The sequence below is a fragment of the Haliotis rubra genome, unplaced genomic scaffold, assembly GCF_003918875.1.
Source record: "Haliotis rubra isolate DU_JTF1 unplaced genomic scaffold, ASM391887v1 Scf186, whole genome shotgun sequence".
In the NCBI taxonomy this organism is placed as follows: domain Eukaryota; kingdom Metazoa; phylum Mollusca; class Gastropoda; order Lepetellida; family Haliotidae; genus Haliotis; species Haliotis rubra.
This window is the reverse complement of record NW_025765847.1, coordinates 468,869-492,418: the sequence shown is the minus strand read 5'-3', so window position 1 is coordinate 492,418 and position 23,550 is coordinate 468,869. Positions and strand designations below refer to the sequence as shown.

The 23,550-nt window shown below is 41.9% G+C and overlaps 1 protein-coding gene across 1 annotated transcript in view; it reads right to left on the bottom strand.

The window, feature by feature from the left end:
* The window catches only part of LOC124273916, a 72,172-nt gene that overhangs the window by 7,555 nt on the left and 41,067 nt on the right, over positions 1-23,550 (bottom strand). The window contains exons 2-9 of the mRNA XM_046709259.1: positions 5,279-5,417; positions 4,910-5,069; positions 4,342-4,646; positions 3,744-3,820; positions 3,220-3,316; positions 2,487-2,681; positions 1,433-1,597; positions 717-853 (exon numbers count right to left, since the gene is read on the bottom strand). Of these exons, the coding sequence (XP_046565215.1) occupies positions 717-853; positions 1,433-1,597; positions 2,487-2,681; positions 3,220-3,316; positions 3,744-3,820; positions 4,342-4,646; positions 4,910-5,069; positions 5,279-5,417 (1,275 nt within the window). The remainder of the gene's footprint in view (positions 1-716; positions 854-1,432; positions 1,598-2,486; positions 2,682-3,219; positions 3,317-3,743; positions 3,821-4,341; positions 4,647-4,909; positions 5,070-5,278; positions 5,418-23,550) is intronic.

Genomic DNA, 23,550 nt, shown 5'->3' with positions numbered 1-23,550 from the left:
ACACATTGTCCCCAGTGGGGAATCAAACCCATGTCTTCAGCATGATGAGCAAATGCTTTAAGCACTAGGCTACCCCACCGCCCCTTTCACAGATACATAGCAAGGTAGGGGACAGCCAGACCGCCCCTTTCACAGATACATAGCAAGGTAGGGGACAGCCAGACTGGACTTCCGCCACTGTTCTCAGACATTCAGTGTCATGATCCCCATGGAAGGGACAGCCAGACTGGACTTCCGCCACTGTTCTCAGACATTCAGTGTCATGATCCCCATGGTAGAGACAGCCAGACTGGACTTCCACCACTGTTCTCAGACATTCAGTGTCATGATCCCCATGGAAGGGGACAGCCAGACTGGACTTCCGCCACTGTTCTCAGACATTCAGTGTCATGATCCCCATGGTAGAGACAGCCAGACTGGACTTCCACCACTGTTCTCAGACATTCAGTGTCATGATCCCCATGGAAGGGGACAGCCAGACTGGACTTCCGCCACTGTTCTCAGACATTCAGTGTCATGATCCCCATGGTAGAGACAGCCAGACTGGACTTCCGCCACTGTTCTCAGACATTCAGTGTCATGATCCCCATGGTAGAGACAGCCAGACTGGACTTCCGCAACTGTTCTCAGACATTCAGTGTCATGATCCCCATGGTAGGAAGGGACTACTTCAAACTGTGTACACCACACTGTGTCTGGACAAAGAGAATACTTACCAGGAGCATCAAGTTCCAAGCCTACAAATATCATGTTGGGTTGTCCGATTTTGTCCAGATGTCCAACATAGCGGATGTATCCTGTACGGTCACCCTTGATGACCACATGGTCATCTAGCTGCACCTGGACACGCCCACTGCAACAACAGCGCAGTTACCATGGTTACAACAAGTCTTGTAATGTAAACATTCTATGAACGCAGATGCAGGCAACCACTTGAAGGGAGATACCATTATGGTTACTGACCATGAAAAGGTTGTGTTGCCTTCAACAGATACTTTCTTTCTAACTTTTTAGGTAATTCACTTAAGATAATGACTGCTTTGGGAAATTTCAAGTACATGATCCATTTGAAGGCAGAATCTAACTTGAAACATTTTCAGATTCAAACAGACTACAAGATATAAGGCCTTTCATAAGCCAGTTAAGGTGAGGAAGTTTTACATCAGATCTGTTACAGGCTCAGTATCTTGTACAGAACATCTAAGAAAGAAGGCAAAAAGCTTTATCTCAGGAGGGGTGAGCATAACATGGCCTTTCAGCTTCATTGCAAAATTGACCAATATCACAAGGAGCATATCGTGGCATGTCAGCTTAATGGCAAAAGAACACAGATTGGGCATTGCGGACAATTTTGACATCTGTTCAGAAAGTCCAAGGAACAAGGCAACGTGTTTGCGATGTGACGGCCATGGTGAAGGTGACATGTGTTTACCTGATGGGGAACTTCTGCAGGTGCTCACTGAGACTGTGGGACAAGGCAGTGTTGTCCTCCCCTCCCATCGCTTCCTCACACGCTGTACACTTGCAGCCAAACAGAGGCTCCGGGAACATCAAGCTGGTCAAAGCAATCTTCCGATGAATTCGTGGTTTACTTAATCTGTGGGCGAATTGATGAACTTCAATATTCCGTGCTCCAGGTTTTAAACCATTGAGTACTGACTTGCATGTAATCCATATCATTAAGAATTTCATATATTCTAAGGTATTCCGTTTCTATATTTCCTGGGTTCCAGGTTGTCTTGAGAGAACTCTTAAGCCAATGAGTAGACCATTTTCCTAAACTGCTCATGTTTAAAGCATATATAACTTAACTGAATTGTCACAGCCAACTGCAGACAAAATTTGAAATGCATGAATTTCTGATAAAATTAGCAATAATCACCATGTGAGGTGAGGTGAGGTGAAATTGGGTTTAACGTCGTGCTTGAAAATATTTCGCTCATATGACGACGTGCATGCGTGTGTATGTGTATGTGCGGCTGCTTGTACTAGCCCAGACTGAAGCTGGTTTTATAGTGCTAGCCCACTGACAAACCATGCCGCATGCATGAATACCCCACTCAGACACATTATACTGACTCCGAGCCGACCCGTCCTTGTTGTACCCATTAATGCCGAGTGCCAGACAGGGACCAACAAGTATATTTTAACAATTTTTGGTATGACGTGGTTGGGGATCGAACCCGCGACCTCCGCTCTCCGGGCGGACGCTCTAACCACTACAACACGGAGGCGGTCATAATCACCATGTGACCACAGACCTTTTACAGAGCCATGACAAATAAACCATGGCATGGTCGGGGTGGAATAAGTAGAGTTAGAATATGAAGTTAATGCTGAGGAAAAGTCACATTTTCAAAATGTCTGAGTTTACATTTCCATCATACAAACTTTATTTAATACTTTCCATTAGTAAAGTGGAAAGTGGCATAAACAAATTACAAGGATGACTGGGTACGATATAAACAAGTCTGTGTCTGCCGCACCCATTGAGCACGTAGTTGCTGCGCTGTCCTCCCACTGTCTGTAGCACGTAGTCTGTGAAGGACTTCTCCTCCAGTGAGCTGGACGACTGACTTCCCTCCCCATCCTCGTCCTGGACAAACGTGTTCACACACTCTCGGGCCAGATGGTTCATCTGTAACAACACAGACATCATCAACACCTGCCACCACACACATCTTCATCAACACAGACATCATCAACACCTGCCTCAAGACACATCTTCGTCAACAAAGACATCATCAGCACCTGCCTCAAGACACATCTTCGTCAACCCAGACATCATCAACACCTGCCTCAAGACACATCTTAGCGCCTTGAGCATGTATCAGTGAGTCGATAATTGCACACTAAAAATAACCATTATTATTATGTTTTACAGATTAAAAATAGCATGCAGCAGAGAGGGTTTGGGTGATCCTGGCACAGTCAGGCTGGTTAGCCTCATCATCAGCTCAGGGCCCTTGCCCCATCTACATGCAGCCCAGACAGCGAATGGGACTTCTCCCAGAAAACACTGACTAGTCGAAACCACCAAGAACTTTCCGGAGAATATGTAGATTCCCCAACACTGCAGCCTTCTGCATTACCCAGATTATCAGAAGGGCTGTGCTCCCAAACTGCTGTAATGACCTATATCTGTACAAGCGAAATACTCACCTCTCAGAGTCTTCCTTTCAATCTGATATAAATAAATTCCTTTCAGTATTTGTTGACTGATTCTTCTTGTATATGGGCCTATTCCAAATAAGTTTAAAAGCTTGCCAAGTTCTTCTGCAAAGTAATTCTGCTGATAATGAATTGAGCTTCACTGCTGAAACAAAACATTGCATGTTAATATTCTTCAATCTGAATACTTGGGCATGTCCTGACACTGGCACATAGACACCACTCTGTACTCAACACAGGAAATGTAGGAACATACCAGCTGCAGGGTCTGTGGTTTAAGATCTGAGTGTAGACATGTTTTAGGTACGTGACGTTTCTCAGGACAGTTCATGACTTGTAACTTAGTCTTGAAACATTTAGTCATGAAAAGCCAAGCAACAAGAGTTGGATATCAAAAAGCAACATCAACATCTGTAGTCAGGAATAAAAGTGTAACAATTAGGCTTGAATGGCAACCCATGATCATCACATCCTGGCATCTCCAGGGGATACAACTCTGTGAAGTCCACCATATTTCAACCCTTGAGCTACCTGTGGTCCTGGTTTGATGTACAAACTAAAGATTTCCTTACTTTCAATGAACTGTTCTTCAATGGTAGAGTCAGTGTTTTGTAGCAACGAGCACTGGGATTCTTTAGATGCCTTCGGACTGAAAGAAACATTCATTCAAAGGTAAAACACACAGATCTTTTCTGTTGTACTCAATGAATTTAGTTGAAATCATAGATGCAAGATCGATAAGGTTATGTAATGATGTGTAGCTACATGCTCTCTAATTGAGCTGCTTCTAATACATGGGTTCATTTTCTATAATACTACTAAAACATTTCATTCAGATTAACTATTATATAACAAAACAATCAGGTGTTTTTTAATTTCTTTTAAGACGTATATTTGTCATCAGTTAAAGCCTTCAGACAACACTGTACATAACACTGGCCAACCAGTCATGTGACCAAACTGACCAATGTTCACCGGTTTTGTTAGAACCCTGTATTACTCAATTCATTATGTCTCAATTGCACCGACCAATGGCCGTGATATCAATCACTGGATTGTCTTGTCACAGATCACTGTAATATTGCTGGAAAATTGCTGAGTGTGACCTTTGACAGTAACGAAAAACAAATATACTGGTACCAAATTCAACCTTCCCATCTCAATACCCACCTGATCTTCTTGATACCATCCTCAGGCTCAGAAATGATTTCTGGAAGAGAGTTTTTCCTATCCGACGGAATATTGGAATCACTGGAGTCTGTGGCCACTCCCTCTGGTGGACTGTGGATCAATGCCTGTGTCATGATTCCGTTGACTGGCCGATGCCCGACACGTGGTGACCCTCGGCGTCGACTCTCTCTGTGTGTAGAGGGGGAGTGGAGGTGGCCCTTGAAGCTGTACGTCTGCTCCAGTTTGGGGGAGTTGCTGAGCGTGCTGGAGCACTGGCTGCATCGAGAACATGGCCGCGACCGCTCCTGGAGACACAGTCAACACAGTCAACACTCATCACAGAGCAGCATTCATTACACATGATGCATTTGTGACAGTAATATGAACAGGTGCTTGCTCAGGAGAGATGGGCATGGTTTGTTTTGACATTACTTTAATGCAAATGTAACCTGGCACATAAAATTTATCCCAAAAAATGTAAAGTTCATATATGTTACCCCACCAGTGTGTGACAGTGACAATATGTGTATGTGACCATGATGCCACCTGTATGTGACCGTGACCCTACCTGTGTGTGACCACACTGGTCATGCAGCAGAGACTTGTCAGTATAGGCAGAGAAAGCTGGCTGAGTGGGGCTTGTGGAATGGCTTGTTCTAAAGCTTATGGACGCAGATGATCGCAGGGCTTCGTTCTCACGTTTCATCATAAATACTTTCTTCTCTAACCTGAAATAAATTTTAGGGAAATATTAACACAAATAAACTTGTAGTGAGTACAGTCATGATAATATTTCGCTCACCGAAATGTCGGGGAAGTTATGCCTTGACACAAGTCATTCTGAAACAGATGAATTACTCCAGTAGCACACTATTCCCTTATTTACACACAACACACTAATGGCTGATTTACAAATATCTAACAAATGTCATCTCACCGTCTCTTGGCATGGAGTAGGTTGGCCACGTCGGCACATAGTGGGACGATTCCTTTGCGAGTGCTGTTCACAACAAAGGCCACAGCTCGTGCAGCAATTTCTTTGTCTTCTACAAGTCCATTTAGCTCACTGTTGCTTCCTGTAATACACAAAAATCACTTGTTTGTAGTGAACTAATCCAAAAACCAGAAATGTGTCAAGAAGAAAAGCAATCCCTTCAATACCGTTTCAAAAAGGCCCAGGTTGTGCAAGCAGGAACTGTTTAAAAAACAAAATGTGGCAATGTTTGTTGTTAATTAAAGCATCCAAATTACATGAGGCTGTCAAATGATCAGAAGGAATAGAGCTGAAATCATGTACACCGGTCAATGTCACATATTACCTTGTATACCACACTGGTGCATCATTAGCAACACTAGCACCTCGTATACCACACTGGTGCATCATTAGCAACACTAGCGCCTTGTATACCACACTGGTGCATCATTAGCAACACTAGCACCTTGTATACCACACTGGTGCATCATTAGCAACACTAGCACCTTGTATACCACACTGGTGCATCATTAGCAACACTAGCACCTTGTATACCACACTGGTGCATCATTAGCAACACTAGCACCTCGTATACCACACTGGTGCATCATTAGCAACACTAGCACCTCGTATACCACACTGGTGCATCATTAGCAACACTAGCACCTCGTATACCACACTGGTGCATCATTAGCAACACTAGCACTAGCACCTCGTATACCACACTGGTGCATCATTAGCAACACTAGCACCTCGTATACCACACTGGTGCATCATTAGCAACACTAGCACCTCGTATACCACACTGGTGCATCATTAGCAACACTAGCACCTCGTATACCACACTGGTGCATGATTAGCAACACTAGCACCTCGTATACCACACTGGTGCATCATTAGCAACACTAGCACCTCGTATACCACACTGGTGCATCATTAGCAACACTAGCACCTAGTATACCACACTGGTGCATCATTAGCAACACTAGCACTAGCACCTCGTATATCACACTGGTGCATCATTAGCAACACTAGCACCTCGTATACCACACTGGTGCATCATTAGCAACACTAGCACCTCGTATACCACACTGGTGCATCATTAGCAACACTAGCACCTAGTATACCACACTGGTGCATCATTAGCAACACTAGCACTAGCACCTCGTATATCACACTGGTGCATCATTAGCAACACTAGCACCTCGTATACCACACTGGTGCATCATTAGCAACACTAGCACCTAGTATACCACACTGGTGCATCATTAGCAACACTAGCACCTCGTAAACTGGCACCACTAGTACCTCGTATACCACACTGGTGCATCATTAGCAACACTAGCACCTCGTATATCACACTGGTTAGCATAGCATTATACCACACTGTTGCAACACTAGCACCTCGTATACCACACTGGTGCATCATTAGCAACACTAGCACCTCGTATACCACACTGGTGCATCATTAGCAACACTAGCACCTCGTATATCACACTGGTAGATGATTAGCAACACTAGCACCTCGTATACCACACTGTTGCATGATTAGCAACACTAGTACATCGTATACCACACTGGTGCATCATTAGCAACACTAGCACCTCGTATACCACGCTGGTGCATCATTAGCAACACTAGCACCTCGTATACCACACTGGTGCATCATTAGCAACACTAGCACCTCGTATACCACACTGGTGCATCATTAGCAACACTAGCACCTCGTATACCACACTGGTGCATCATTAGCAACACTAGCACCTCGTATACCACACTGGTGCATCATTAGCAACACTAGCACCTCGTATACCACACTGGTGCATCATTAGCAACACTAGCACCTCGTATACCACACTGGTGCATCATTAGCAACACTAGCACCTCGTATACCACACTGGTGCATCATTAGCAACACTAGCACCTCATATACCACACTGGTGCATCATTAGCAACACTAGCACCTCGTATACCACACTGGTGCATCATTAGCAACACTAGCACCTCGTATACCACACTGGTGCATCATTAGCAACACTAGCACCTCGTATACCACACTGGTGCATCATTAGCAACACTAGCACCTCGTATACCACACTGGTAGATGATTAGCAACACTAGCACCTTGTCCACACAGGTGCATACCAACACTAGCACCTTGTATACCACACTGTTGCATGATTAGCAACACTAGCACCTCGTATACCACGCTGGTGCATATTAGCAACACTAGCACATGATTAGCAACACTGGTATACCACACTGGTGCATCATTAGCAACACTAGCACCTCGTATACCACACTGGTGCATCATTAGCAACACTAGCACCTCGTATACCACACTGGTGCATCATTAGCAACACTAGCACCTCGTATACCACACTGGTGCATCATTAGCAACACTAGCACCTCGTTTTCCACACTGGTGCATCATAAGCAACACTAGCACCTCGCATACCACACTGGTCGATGATTAGCAACACTAGCACCTCGCATACCACACTGGTCGATGATTAGCAACACTAGCGCCTCGTATATCACACTGGTAGATGATTAGCAACAGTAGCACCTCGTAAACCACACTGGTGCATGATTAGCAACACTAGCACCTCGTATACCACACTGGTGCATCATTAGCAACACTAGCACCTCGTATACCACACTGGTGCATCATTAGCAACACTAGCACCTCGTATACCACGCTGGTGCATGATCAGCAACACACCAGTTATGAGCTATCCTACCCTGACATTCTGACTGTCAGTTTCACATCAAGCAGGGACCATGAGATGAAGATATATTTATTACGAAGCATTTGTTAGTTTTTAGATCATAAATATGGGAAGGATGGTTTTGGGAGTGTATTTTCAACATAGAAAGATATTGGCATTACATTCAAAACCAGAAGCCAATGCACTGCAGCATTTCCAGAAAACCCATAAACCTTCCCATCAGAAACATATGAGTATCTCATGAACCAGCTTAACTTTACCATCATCAACTGATCCAACGCTTGTAGATACTATCTTAAAAACAAAGTTATGGGCACTTCCAGCTTAATGACACTTGTCCAGGTTGGAGAAAACACATGTCTTACACAGTAAACATTTCAAACAGTCCACAAGCAACATTAATTATAAAGTTAAAATCACTTCAGTCCTAACCTGACCAGGGGTGGATATAACCCATTGCCCGACGTCCGAATCCAGTGTGTTTTTTCTGTCGGGCAAGCAAATTTGTATATCACACTGTACCGGTGTCCAGTTGACTTTCCAATGTTATTTATGTTGTTTATTTTTAAAAATCAACAAGAAAACGGCCAGTATAGTGGATAAATTATCAGGGCAAGTGATTTTACATGTGCCACTGTTCCGGAGTACACTAGCAATTTTAAAGTTATTTGCACTCCTGCTGACTAGAGATTACGGATATAGACATCCCTTGAATTACTGTCATAAATGTTCAATAGATTGTGAACACAAGGTATGCATACTTCGCACACGTGACCTCAATCTCATTCAGTCAAACTGAAGAAAGTTGCTTGTTGCCAATGGGGATTTTGAATTATGAACATCCTGGAACTATGACAAGTCATTTCATGAGTAAATAACCTTCACACTGACCCTGACAGTTGATAAAACCATGACATTTGACAGTTTTGCAGTTAATTATTGTAAGTGAACACATTTTGGTTAGATTTTTATGAATTAAATGTAAATTTCAAATAATTTTCAAAATTTTACCTATAATGACCTTGATCTTATATGAAGGTCACACAAAAAGTTGATGCCATCAAGACCTTGAAGGAAAACCAAGTTCTATGGATACGTTGCCTAAGAGATTCATAGACTCTTGAGTTATTGTGTACACAATGTGATACCTAGATAGTACTGAGTGACCTTTACTTTCTCTATCCAATCATATGTCATATGTCATAAAAGCAGCGCAGATACTTGATCAACGTTGGTGTGGATGTTGCTGACAACCTCAGTCAGACAATCAACATAACATTCTATTTATATCTTTGAATGTTAATAAATCTAATGCTAAATGTGCCAGCTACTGAAACTGTGTGAGTGAGTTTAGTTTTACGCCACTTTTAGCAACATTCCAGCAATATATCATGGTGGGGGGGACACCAGAAATGGGCTTCACACATTGTACCCATGTGGGGAATTGAACCTGGGTCTTCAGTGTGATGAGCGAAAGCCTTAACCACTGGGCTACCCTACCTCCCGTACTGAAACCGACCACCTGGAGCTGAGCCAGGATCCCCACCACTCGTTACAATCACAGTTCTTACCAAACATCAATGCACAAATTAACAATTTAAAAACTGTCAGCACATTTCTATAAAAAATATTTCTGAAAATGTACATTGTTCATACACTTGAATATACACAATTAGAATACGGTTTCTGTGAAACCTCCAATTTGTACTTGTTCAAATGGAAAAGACCTACATTTGGAAGTATAGGCCACTAATGTTTGGACAGAAATTCTCTAACATGCACCAAATGTGCACAATCAGTGTGTGCATCCAGCGGCGGTGTCGACCACCACCAGATGGAAGTGTTTACAGTGGAAGAATTGCCGATGTTTTTAGACACTATACAAGCATGGGAGAATTACAGGAAGTGTGATATACGCAGAGATGTGATATACATTATGATGCGATATACACTGTGATGACAGAGGAGAAGAAGACTGATACTGCAGAGTGAGAATGGCCACTTTACCACGTGTTAACTCCACGGTATCACCACCAGACAATCTTCCTGACTCACACATGCTTCCCCTTCTTATTTTCAAACATTTTATCAAATCCTTATTGATTTTTTGTAATGGAAATGATAAAGGACATTTAGGTTACATATTTCAGATGCTCATGCAGTTATCATTGTTTGTTGTGGCATGATACGGAGCTAGAAATTAACATATATACCAATCCCAGTATCTCAAACTTCACTAACGCGATTTTCTTCTACACTTTTATCTGCATGTTTCCAAATGTTGAGATAAGAAATGTTAGTTTAACACCATCTTCTTGCTATAAGAACTTAACACGCATATGCCAGTGTTTTCAAATATTGACATGTAATTAGCTGGTGGCAAATAAATCTTTATATCCCTTGATGATTCATAGATAAATTCTTTAACATGTTGACTAAAAGATGATTTTCTTCATCTGGTTCAAAGAATACCAACTTGTTCTTACATAAGCTTGGAAAAAACAACAAAAAGGAAGTAATTATTTATGGAAGATTAGAATGGAATGAAGGGGAGCTCCTCCATGTCCTGAGAAGGTTAGTGCCGTCTTCCACTACATGCCATAACCATAGTTATGTATACAGAGAGTTGTCAACACTATGGTGAGACTTGGTGTAAAGTATGTACACAGTTATGTATACAGAGAGTTGTCAACACTATGGTGAGACTTGGTGTAAAGTATGTACACAGTTATGTATACAGGGAGTTGTCAACACTATGGTGAGACTTGGTGTAAAGTATGTACACAGTTATGTATACAGAGAGTTGTCAACACTATGGTGAGACTTGGTGTAAAGTAATGCATTGTCACAGTTATGTATACAGAGGGTTGTCAACACTATGGTGAGACTTGGTGTAAAGTATGTACACAGTTATGTATACAGAGAGTTGTCAACACTATGGTGAGACTTGGTGTAAAGTATGTACATAGTTATGTATACAGAGAGTTGTCAACACTATGGTGAGACTTGGTGTAAGTATGTACATAGTTATGTATACAGGGAGTTGTCAACACTATGGTGAGACTTGGTGTAAATGTACACAGTTATGTACACAGAGAGTTGTCAACACTATGGTGAGACTTGAGTGTAAAAGTATGTACACAGTTATGTATACAGAGGGTTGTCAACACTATGGTGAGACTTGGTGTAAAGTATGTACATAGTTATGTATACAGAGGTGTTGTCAACACTATGGTGAGACTTGGTGTAAAGTAATATGTACACAGTTATGTATACAGAGTTGTCAACACTATGGTGAGACTTGGTGTAAAGTATGTACACAGTTATGTATACAGAGAGTTGTCAACACTATGGTGAGACTTGGTGTAAAGTATGTACACAGTTATGTATACAGAGAGTTGTCAACACTATGGTGAGACTTGGTGTAAAGTATGTACACAGTTATGTATACAGAGAGTTGTCAACACTATGGTGAGACTTGGTGTAAAGTATGTACACAGTTATGTATGAGACTTGGTGAGACTTGGTGTAAAGTATGTACACAGTTATGTATACAGAGAGTTGTCAACACTATGGTGAGACTTGGTGTAAAGTATGTACACAGTTATGTATACAGAGAGTTGTCAACACTATGGTGAGACTTGGTGTAAATATATGTACACAGTTATGTATACAGAGAGTTGTCAACACTATGGTGAGACTTGGTGTAAAGTATGTACACAGTTATGTATACAGAGAGTTGTCAACACTATGGTGAGACTTGGTGTAAAGTATGTACACAGTTATGTATACAGAGAGTTGTCAACACTATGGTGAGACTTGGTATAAGTATGTACATAGTTATGTATACAGAGAGTTGTCAACACTATGGTGAGACTTGGTGTAAATGTATGTACACAGTTATGTATACAGAGAGTTGTCAACACTATGGTGAGACTTTTGTGTAAAGTATGTACACAGTTATGTATACAGAGAGTTGTCAACACTATGGGTGAGACTTGGTGTAAAGTATGTACATAGTTATGTATACAGGAGTTGTCAACACTATGGTGAGACTTGGTGTAAAGTATGTACACACACACAGTTATGTATACAGAGAGTTGTCAACACTATGGTGAGACTTGGTGTAAAGTATGTACACAGTTATGTATACAGAGAGTTGTCAACACTATGGTGAGACTTGGTGTAAAGTATGTACACAGTTATGTATACAGAGAGTTGTCAACACTATGGTGAGACTTGGTGTAAAGTATGTACACAGTTATGTATACAGAGAGTTGTCAACACTATGGTGAGACTTGGTGTAAAGTATGCCCTACACCAGGGAGACGTTACCACAGTGCAACTCTACTAGACTAACAGCTTATTTCTGAAATGAACATATTTTATAGAAAATATAAGTTTTTAAATTAAAATTGTAAATACTATAGTGAGTGAGTGAGTGAGTTTAGTTTGATGCCGCTTTTAGCAATATTCCAGCAATATTAAGGCGGAGGACACCAGAAAATGGCCATGTGGGGAATCGAACCCGGGTCTTCGGCGTGATGAGCGAACGCTTTAACCACTAGGCTACCCCAGCGCCCCGTAAATACTATAAAGGAAGGGACCAGGGACTTTCTTCATTTTCAGCTGTGGAAATCTAGACTTGCCACATTTTCTAGACTTGTGTGGGCTTTCTTGGATATATTTGCTTCAAGGTCTGTACGACAGACTGCAACTCTACCAACATGTCATGTCAACACAGCAGGGAGACGTCACGACACTGCAACTCTACCAACATGTCATGTCAACACAGCAGGGAGACGTCATGACACTGCAACTCTACCAACATGTCATGTCAACACAGCAGGGAGAAGTCTTGACACTGCAACTCTACCAACATGTCATGTCAGCACAGCAGGGAGATGTCATGACACTGCAACTCTACCAACATGTCATGTCAACACAGCAGGGAGACATCATGACACTGCAACTCTACCAACATGTCATGTCAACACAGCAGGGAGACGTCTCGACACTGCAACTCTACCAACATGTCATGTCAACACAGCAGGGAGACGTCACGACACTGCAACTCTACCAACATGTCATGTCAACACAGCAGGGAGACGTCTTGACACTGGAACTCTACCAACATGTCATGTCAACACAGCAGGGAGACGTCTTGACACTGCAACTCTACCAACATGTCATGTCAACACAGCAGGGAGACGTCTTGACACTGGAACTCTACCAACATGTCATGTCAACACAGCAGGGAGACGTCATGACACTGCAACTCTACCAACATGTCATGTCAACACAGCAGGGAGACGTTTTGACACTGGAGCTCTACCAACATGTCATGTCAACACAACAGCGAGACGTCACGATACTGCAACGGTATCAACATGTCATGTCAACACAGCAGGGAGAATCTTGTCACACTATCAAGATGCATTGTTCTTCAGTATTTTCACATGTATGTTGTGATACTGGCAGCATTCTATGACCTCCGTTGAAATAACACAGAAAAATGCCAAGTATATCAGACCACAGCGTGAGCCTAGTGACAAGCTACATTAAACACACATCCAAACAGCACCAAATGTGTACAATCTCATTGAGCCAAACTTTCCAACTTTTTCCTGGACGCTACGAAACATTGTGCTGTTCATCATCCCACATTCATCCCCCCGCTCCATGTTCCACAGACATTCACACTTACTTGTTACAGCATTCTCCAGTTCTACCATAGTTTTACAGTCAGGAAACATGTTAGATTCCATGCCTTGCCACATCATTGCCAACTCCATCCCATGCTACAACCTGTTACGCCAACAAACCCCAATTATGTGCAATATATACCTCGCTGCAACCTGGGAACCATACACATATGCATGGCAACCACTAGCAAAATGCATTTCCTACAGAAAAATCAAGATTGGAAATTTTTTGATAAACTTGTGGAAACCTGTATGCTGTATCTACGCCAAGTCCAGTCCAATAGCAATTACTCCCCAGGTAATACGTCCCACATTGGGGACGTGGAAACATTGAATAGAGGCAGTGGTTCCGCAGTTTCAAGCCAGAAGAATGGGTGCTAGTACGTGACCCTGAATCAGGACCCAGCTATCTCAATTGGAGTCAGGTGCTCCAGGTTTTAAGTGGAAATATTTGGGCTGCTTTTAAATTTGTTTTTCAAATATAAGCTTTGAGGTGAGGTGAAATTGAGTTTAACGTCATGTTCAAGATTACTGCATTTACAAGGGGACTGAGTATGTGTGTTTGACCTGTGTCTGTGTTTGTATGTGTCTGTGCTTGTACTAGTCCTGTATGAATGACACTTTATCCTCGTATTACTAAGCGCAAAGCAGAGTTACAAGTTCCATCTCATACTGTCTTTTGGTATGAAGCAATCGAAATACTGACCTCCTCACAAACATTCTCGCCAGTACTGATAGTGAAAAGCTCTGTGCTGGAACAAGCCACGGAAAATCTGGAGCCTTCAACTGGGGAATATCTGATATATGTCACAACAATACACGTGACAATACGTAGATTTACTCCATGTGATAACAAGTGGAACCAATGATACATACTGAGTCACTGACTCTCACACTAACTCACAACGTGCAAGCAATCACAGCGCTGTGTGCCCATAAACTACTTTCTACAGCATTTTCTTAAAAGATTTAACATTTTAGATTATGCCTTAAAAAACTTCCATTCAAAGGTGGAAGCTGTTAAGATTGTTGTGGTGCCAGTACAAAAGCAGATTGTATTGCAGCTTGGTTCAGCTTAAACAAACAATGTTGTCAGATATATGAACCATATACCAGACCTATAGGTACAGATGATTGGCTCCATATGACACAGACTGTATATATGTTCCAGGTAATATAGCAGATATAGTACATCCATACAGCTGAAACATACAGCTGCGATAACACACAGAACATGACAACTTGTCAGCTGATATTGATGGGTAACAGCATACCATACAACATACAGCTGCGATAACACACAGAACATGACAACTTGTCAGCTGATATTGATGGGTAACAGCATACCATACAACATACAGCTGCGATAACACACAGAACATGACAACTTGTCAGCTGATATTGATGGGTAACAGCATACCATACAACATACAGCTGCGATAACACACAGAACATGACAACTTGTCAGCTGATATTGATGGGTAACAGCATACCATACAACATACAGCTGCGATAACACACAGAACATGACAACTTGTCAGCTGATATTGATGGGTAACAGCATACCATACAACATACAGCTACGATAACACACAGAACATGACAACTTGTCAGCTGATATTGATGGGTAACAGCATACCATACAACATACAGCTGCAGTAACACACAGAACATGATTAACTTGTCAGCTGATATTGATGGGTAACAGCATACCATACAACATACAGCTGCGATAACACACAGAACATGACAACTTGTCAGCTGATATTGATGGGTAACAGCATACCATACAACATACAGCTGCGATAACACACAGAACATGACAACTTGTCAGCTGATATTGATGGGTAACAGCATACCATACAACATACAGCTGCGATAACACACAGAACATGACAACTTGTCAGCTGATATTGATGGGTAACAGCATACCATACAACATACAGCTGCGATAACACACAGAACATGACAACTTGTCAGCTGATATTGATGGGTAACAGCATACCATACAACATACAGCTGCAGTAACACACACAGAACATGACAACTTGTCAGCTGATATTGATGGGTAACAGCATACCATACAACATACAGCTGCAGTAACACACAGAACATGACAACTTGTCAGCTGATATTGATGGGTAACAGCATACCATACAACATACAGCTGCAGTAACACACACAGAACATGACAACTTGTCAGCTGATATTGATGGGTAACAGCATACCATACAACATACAGCTGCAGTAACACACACAACATGACAACTTGTCAGCTGATATTGATGGGTAACAGCATACCATACAACATACAGCTGCGAGTAACACACACAACATGACAACTTGTCAGCTGATATTGATGGGTAACAGCATACCATACAACATACAGCTGCAGTAACACACACAACATGACAACCTGTCAGCTGATATTGATGGGTAACAGCATACCATACAACATACAGCTGCGATAACACACAGAACATGACAACCTGTCAGCTGATATTGATGGGTAACAGCATACCATACAACATACAGCTGCAGTAACACACAGAACATGACAACTTGTCAGCTGATATTGATGGGTAACAGCATACCATACAACATACAGCTGCAGTAACACACAGAACATGACAACTTGTCAGCTGATATTGATGGGTAACAGCATACCATACAACATACAGCTGCAGTAACACACACAACATGACAACTTGTCAGCTGATATTGATGGGTAACAGCATACCATACAACATACAGCTGCAGTAACACACACAACATGACAACTTGTCAGCTGATATTGATGGGTAACAGCATACCATACAACATACAGCTGCAGTAACACACACAACATGACAACTTGTCAGCTGATATTGATGGGTAACAGCATACCATACAACATACAGCTGCAGTAACACACAGAACAACATGACAACCTGTCAGCTGATATTGATGGGTAACAGCATACCATACAACATACAGCTGCAGTAACACACAGAACATGACAACTTGTCAGCTGATATTGATGGGTAACAGCATACCATACAACATACAGCTGCGATAACACACAGAACATGACAACTTGTCAAGTGATATTGATGGGTAACAGCATACCATACAACATACAGCTGCGATAACACACAGAACATGACAACTTGTCAGCTGATATTGATGGGTAACAGCATACCATACAACATACAGCTGCGATAACACACAGAACATGACAACTTGTCAGCTGATATTGATGGGTAACAGCATACCATACAACATACAGCTGCAGTAACACACACAACATGACAACTTGTCAGCTGATATTGATGGGTAACAGCATACCATACAACATACAGCTGCAGTAACACACAGAACATGACAACCTGTCATGCTGATATTGATGGGTAACAGCATACCATACAACATACAGCTGTGGTAACACACAGAACATGACAACTTGTCAGCTGATATTGATGGGTAACAGCATACCATACAACATACAGCTGCGATAACACACAGAACATGACAACTTGTCAGCTGATATTGATGGGTAACAGCATACCATACAACATACAGCTGCGATAACACACAGAACATGACAACTTGTCAGCTGATATTGATGGGTAACAGCATACCATACAACATACAGCTGCGATAACACACAGAACATGACAACTTGTCAGCTGATATTGATGGGTAACAGCATACCATACACCTCTTGAAATGTAGTGTTATTCATGTTGAGACTAAACGTCAACAAGTAAGGAACATTTACAGCAGATAACTTTCAATCAACAGGCTGAGTTACCTCCCTTTAAAAGGGCTGCCTATCGATATAGATCATGAAGATCAATGACTATTAACTAAATGTCAAACAATTATTAATAAATATCAGAAAAGTAACTTTTGAGACAATATGCAAAAGATTTCAAAAGAAAACAGCATATTTCACATCACTGGCCATACTTTCACTAATGTAATACTTTGTTGCTTTCTATCTTTGGCAATTATCAAGTCAGTTTTGGTAAGATTAAACTTGACTCCATTACAATAGTTTATATATATCATTGATGGCACCAATGTCCCATATATAATGACAAATATTTCTTCATAATAATGATAATAATGAGTACAGGTAATAGAGGCATGTGATACAGGCAATCTCATACAGTATGATGTCTTTCAGTGGCATTTAGAAGTTGTACATTGATGTCCAAGATATTTTTAAGGATTAAACTTCTTTTTAATTTCCCTCACGACGTTTTGAGACCATTCCAGGTCCCTTCATCAGGTGAGCTGACACTTAGGACTATGACGTCATCACTATGACTCATCCACTGTACTGACCCACTGTACTGACCCACTGTACTAACCTACTGTACTGATCCACCACTGTACTAACCTACTGTACTGATCGACCACTGTACTAACCCACTGTACTGACCTACTGTACTAACCCACTGTACTCACCCACTGTACTGATCGACCACTGTACTAACCCACTGTACTGACCCACTGTACTCACCCACTGTACTAACCCACTGTACTAACCTACTGTACTGATCACCCACTGTACTAACCCACTGTACTGACCTACTGTACTGATCACCCACTGTACTAACCTACTGTACTGATCACCCACTGTACTAACCCACTGTACTAACCCACTGTACTAACCCACTGTACTCACCCACTGTACTCACCTACTGTACTGATCACCCACTGTACTAACCTACTGTACTGATCACCCACTGTACTAACCTACTGTACTGATCACCCACTGTGTACTGATCACCCACTGTACTGATCACCCACTGTACTGACCCACTGTACTCACCTACTGTACTGATCACCCACTGTACTGACTACTGTACAACCTACTGTACTCATCACCCACTGTACTAACCTACTGTACTGATCACCCACTGTACTAACCCACTGTACTGATCACCCACTGTACTGACCCACTGTACTCACCCACTGTACTCACCTACTGTACTGATCACCCACTGTACTCACCTACTGTACTGATCACCCACTGTACTAACCCACTGTACTAACCCACTGTACTCACCTACTGTACTGATCACCCACTGTACTAACCTACTGTACTGATCACCCACTGTACTAACCTACTGTACTAACCCACTGTACTAACCTACTGTACTAAACACCTCTGTACTAACCCACTGTACTCACCCACTGTACTGACCCACTGTACTCACCTACTGTACTGATCACCCACTGTACTCACCTACTGTACTTACCCACTGTACTCACCTACTGTACTGATCACCCACTGTACTAACCTACTGTACTAACCCACTGTACTCACCTGTACTGATCACCCACTGTACTCACCCACTGTACTCACCCACTGTACTCACCTACTGTACTGATCACCTACTGTACTGATCCCAAATGTACTGACCCACTGTACTCACCTACTGTACTCCACCTGTCACCCACTGTACTCACCTACTGTACTGACCTACCACTGTACTAACCCACTGTACTAACCCACTGTACTCACCTACTGTACTGATCACCCACTGTACTAACCTACTGTACTGATCACCCGCTGTACTAACCTACTGTACTAACACTGTACTAACCCACTGTACTAACCACCTCTGTACTAACCCACCTGCTGTACTAACCCACTGTACTCACCTACTGTACTAACTGTACTAACCCACTGACTCACCTACTGTACTGATCACCCACTGTACTCACCTACTGTACTGATCACCCACTGTACTAACCCACTGTACTAACCCACTGTACTGATCACCTGCTGTACTAACCCACTGTGCTGATCACCCACTGTACTAACCCCACTGTACTAACCCACTGTACTCACCTACTGTACTGATCACCCACTTTACTCACCCACTGTACTGTAACCCACTGTACTCACCTACTGTACTGATCACCCACTGTACTGAACTGTACTAACCCACTGTACTAACCCACTGTACTCACCTACTGTACTGATCACCCACTGTACTCACCTGCTGTACTCACCCACTGTACTAACCCACTGTACTCACTCTACTGTACTGATCACCCAATGTACTGACCCACTGTACTAACCCACTGTACTAACACCCACTGTACTTGTCACCCACTGTACTCACCTACTGTACTGATCACCCACTGTACTAACCCACTGTGCTCACCTACTGTACTGATCACCCACTGTACTAACCTACTGTACTGATCGACCCACTGTACTAACCTACTGTACTAACCTACTGTACTAACCCACTGTACTAACCACCTCTGTACTAACCCACTGTACTAACCCACTGTACTCACACTACTGTACTGATCACCCACTGTACTAACCCACTGTACTAACCCCTACTGTACTGATCACCCACTGTACTCACCTACTGTACTGATCACCCACTGTACTAACCCACTGTACTCACCCACTGTACTAACCCACTGTACTCACCTACTGTACTGATCACCCACTGTACTAACCCACTGTACTAACCCACTGTACTCACCTACTGTACTTGTCACCCACTGTACTCACCTACTGTACTGATCACCCACTGTACTAACCCACTGTACTCACCTACTGTACTGATCACCCACTGTACTAACCTACTGTACTGATCACCCACTGTACTAACCTACTGTACTAACCCACTGTACTAACCCACTGTACTAACCACCTCTGTACTAACCCACTGTACTAACCCACTGTACTCACCTACTGTACTGATCACCCACTGTACTAACCCACTGTACTGAACCCCCACTGTACTAACCCACTGTACTCACCTACTGTACTGATCACCCACTGTACTAACCCACTGTACTGACCCACTGTACTAACCCACTGTACTAACCACTGTACTAAACACCTCTGTACTCACCCACTGTACTTACTCATGTAACAATACTTGGAACCTTTAAAACTGTTGCAGGTTGAGGTGACCTGTTTCTATATAGAGCAGTTACTGACATTGACTTCGTGGAAGTAATATCAGATGTGAAGGAAGGAGTAATGTTAGCAAGGAATGGAAATGCTATTATCCTGATGAATTAAACAAAACAGTTCTATTCACTTCCATTTCCTAAAATTCCTCAACATAACCATTCAAAACAAACAACTAGATGAACACGTGAATTCAGAACCATATTTCATAACTGTTTTATTAGCATAAGTAATCACTAATATACGACAAACGCTTTGTTTCTATGATAAATACTTCAGAGACAAGTGCTTTGTTTCTATGATTAATACTTCAGAGACAAGCGCTTTGTTTCTATGATAAATACTTCAACTTAATACTCACTGAGTTTTTCGTACCTATTATTAGAAGGGTTGTGTGTGTATGTGTTTGGGTGTGTTGGGGGACGAGTTTTGCATGAGGTTAGAAGATCTCAGAGTGTTTCTAGCTGTATCTCTTCGACACTCCACAGGTGATGTCTAATGGTTTCCAACAGCAACAGATATTGTTTGACAATTAACCTTGACTTTTTGTCAGAAACAACGGTTCTCACAACTATCTTGACATATAGATTTCAACTGTATTTGAATTCCTTTTCATAATATACCTGTTCTACAAATACAGTTCAGGTGAACCCCGCCCTTATCATGACTGCCCAGCCAGGTGACATTGTGATAAAGAGACTCCACATGTGTGGCCTGAAGCATGGTGGGATCATCTGGATAAGTTTGATATAATTATGCACAAGGAATATTTTTCAATATACAAGGATACCAATGCACTTTTTTTCGAAGGGTGCCATAGTGCACCAGATAGATAATTTAGGTGTGCCTTTGTGAAAATACACACGCCCATACCTTTTGATGATCAGCTTATCTAAAGGTTTCACTTTCATCAAACTCATATTTATGGTGGTAAGAAAACGACATCGTATCACTTTATATGAACGAACAAAAGAAAATCTTGGAAGACATCAAATTTGATATTAAACATCATTAGACAAGATTAATTACTTTTTCAGTTCTCATTTGATTTTGCTATGCATTTTATTATATTCAGTCTTTAAGATTACTTAGTGTATTTGTCTCGGAAACAGAGCTGGATATATTAATCAGATCAGCTGTGCACATGTTTCCACAAGATTTACCGGTGTCTTCGTTAAAACATACCCAGTAATATACACAAAGAACTTAATTAAGCACCCCTGTATTTTTGCAATGATAGGTTTTCAACAAATTCATAAAACTTCTTGTCGTGACCACAATGGAAAAACATGAGCTTTCCTGACCAGTATGATCCTTTAACTCATAAAAAAATGACAACATGATTGGAATCCATGTTGATTTTATTATGAGAATAGTTCACTTTAAAAAACACACTGATTTTCATACAAAACCATGTCTGTACAAGTATGGCCCTGGAATGTTTCATGTTGAATTGAGTGTTTCTATTACAAACATGATTGGTGAATATGAACATTCAAAATGTCATTTTGCATGTCTTACACGATTCAAAGTCAAAACAGAGAGTAACCTCCATGTGACTGTATGACAGCCAGCACTCTCCTCCTCATACCCCTGTCAGTCTCCTGATCCTCTGAAGGGGCAGTCCATGCCATTCCTCGTGTTAAGCAGCTTCCAATTGACTTCTTTGATTGGCATTCTAGAAGTTTGGTAGATCAAGGATGAGGACTATTTTTATAGATATACAACTTCTTTATTCTATATAGGCGACGTATCGACATAGATTCTAATGTCGTTGTCAACCCTTTGGGGCAGATATGCTCCAAAGGGTTAGCTTCCAACTGGGCCAGGTTCTGTACAGGAGGATCCCTTTGTTGCATACGATGACCAATCATGTCCCAGATATGCTCCAAAAAGCTAAGATCGGGGCTCATTCAATCATGACCAGTCAGAAGGTGCTTAACTACTGGCAAACAAGGATAAGTTGGACTGGCGCAGAGAACATGTTTACGAGAAGTAGGTGGTGCACAGCAATGAGCAAACCCATTTGGTTTGTGAAAGGTAGAGCAGATGTAGGCTAATGCACGTGCATTGCATGACGATGAAATTGTTTCCATGCATAGCTGCACACGCCTTGCTCAAAAGACTCTCACGTCGGTGTAGCAAGTCGCACTACACTTGATCACTGGGGCCCATTCGCTAACAATGGCAATCGCCCGTGGGTGGCACTCATACATGCTAATACAGGTCAATTGTCAGGTCGGTGCTCAACTTATCCTTGCTGACCAGTAAGAACTAAGTTCTTTGTGTATATAATGGAAATGAATTCTGATGCAGTGAGCGGAAATCTTGAAAATAGTTTGTTGACATGTTTTATGTTGCCCAGCTATAATAAGTGTGACTTTTATCATTACAGATTATATATACATGTACATTTTCTCTCAAGTTACCTTCGTTTCGAAGCATGAGTAAATATGATTGTGGTTGCTGTGAATAAAGTGAAGTTGCAAGTGTCGGAGGGACACACAATTTCGTGCCAATTAATATAAACATTATTGGATGCCAGTTGGAGTAAAACCAATAAACTAGATTACGAGTATGTGTCCAGATATACAAAAAACATGTTTAATTAGGAGATGGTGTAACAACAGGGTTTACTTGCCTAATTCATTACTGATATGTTGACACTCTATTTCCGAAGGCTGGCCATGACGAGAAGATGAATGAAGTTTGGTGGTTTGGCTTATGTACTGGTGTAGCAGGCCATTTCTTCCCTGGCCTTGGCCAAACTTTCCCCAGGGAAGTTTTGTCCTGGGATATTCTTACCCCGGGGAAAGTTTGGGCAAGGCTAAAGTTTCCCCACCTAGGCCAAAGTTTCCC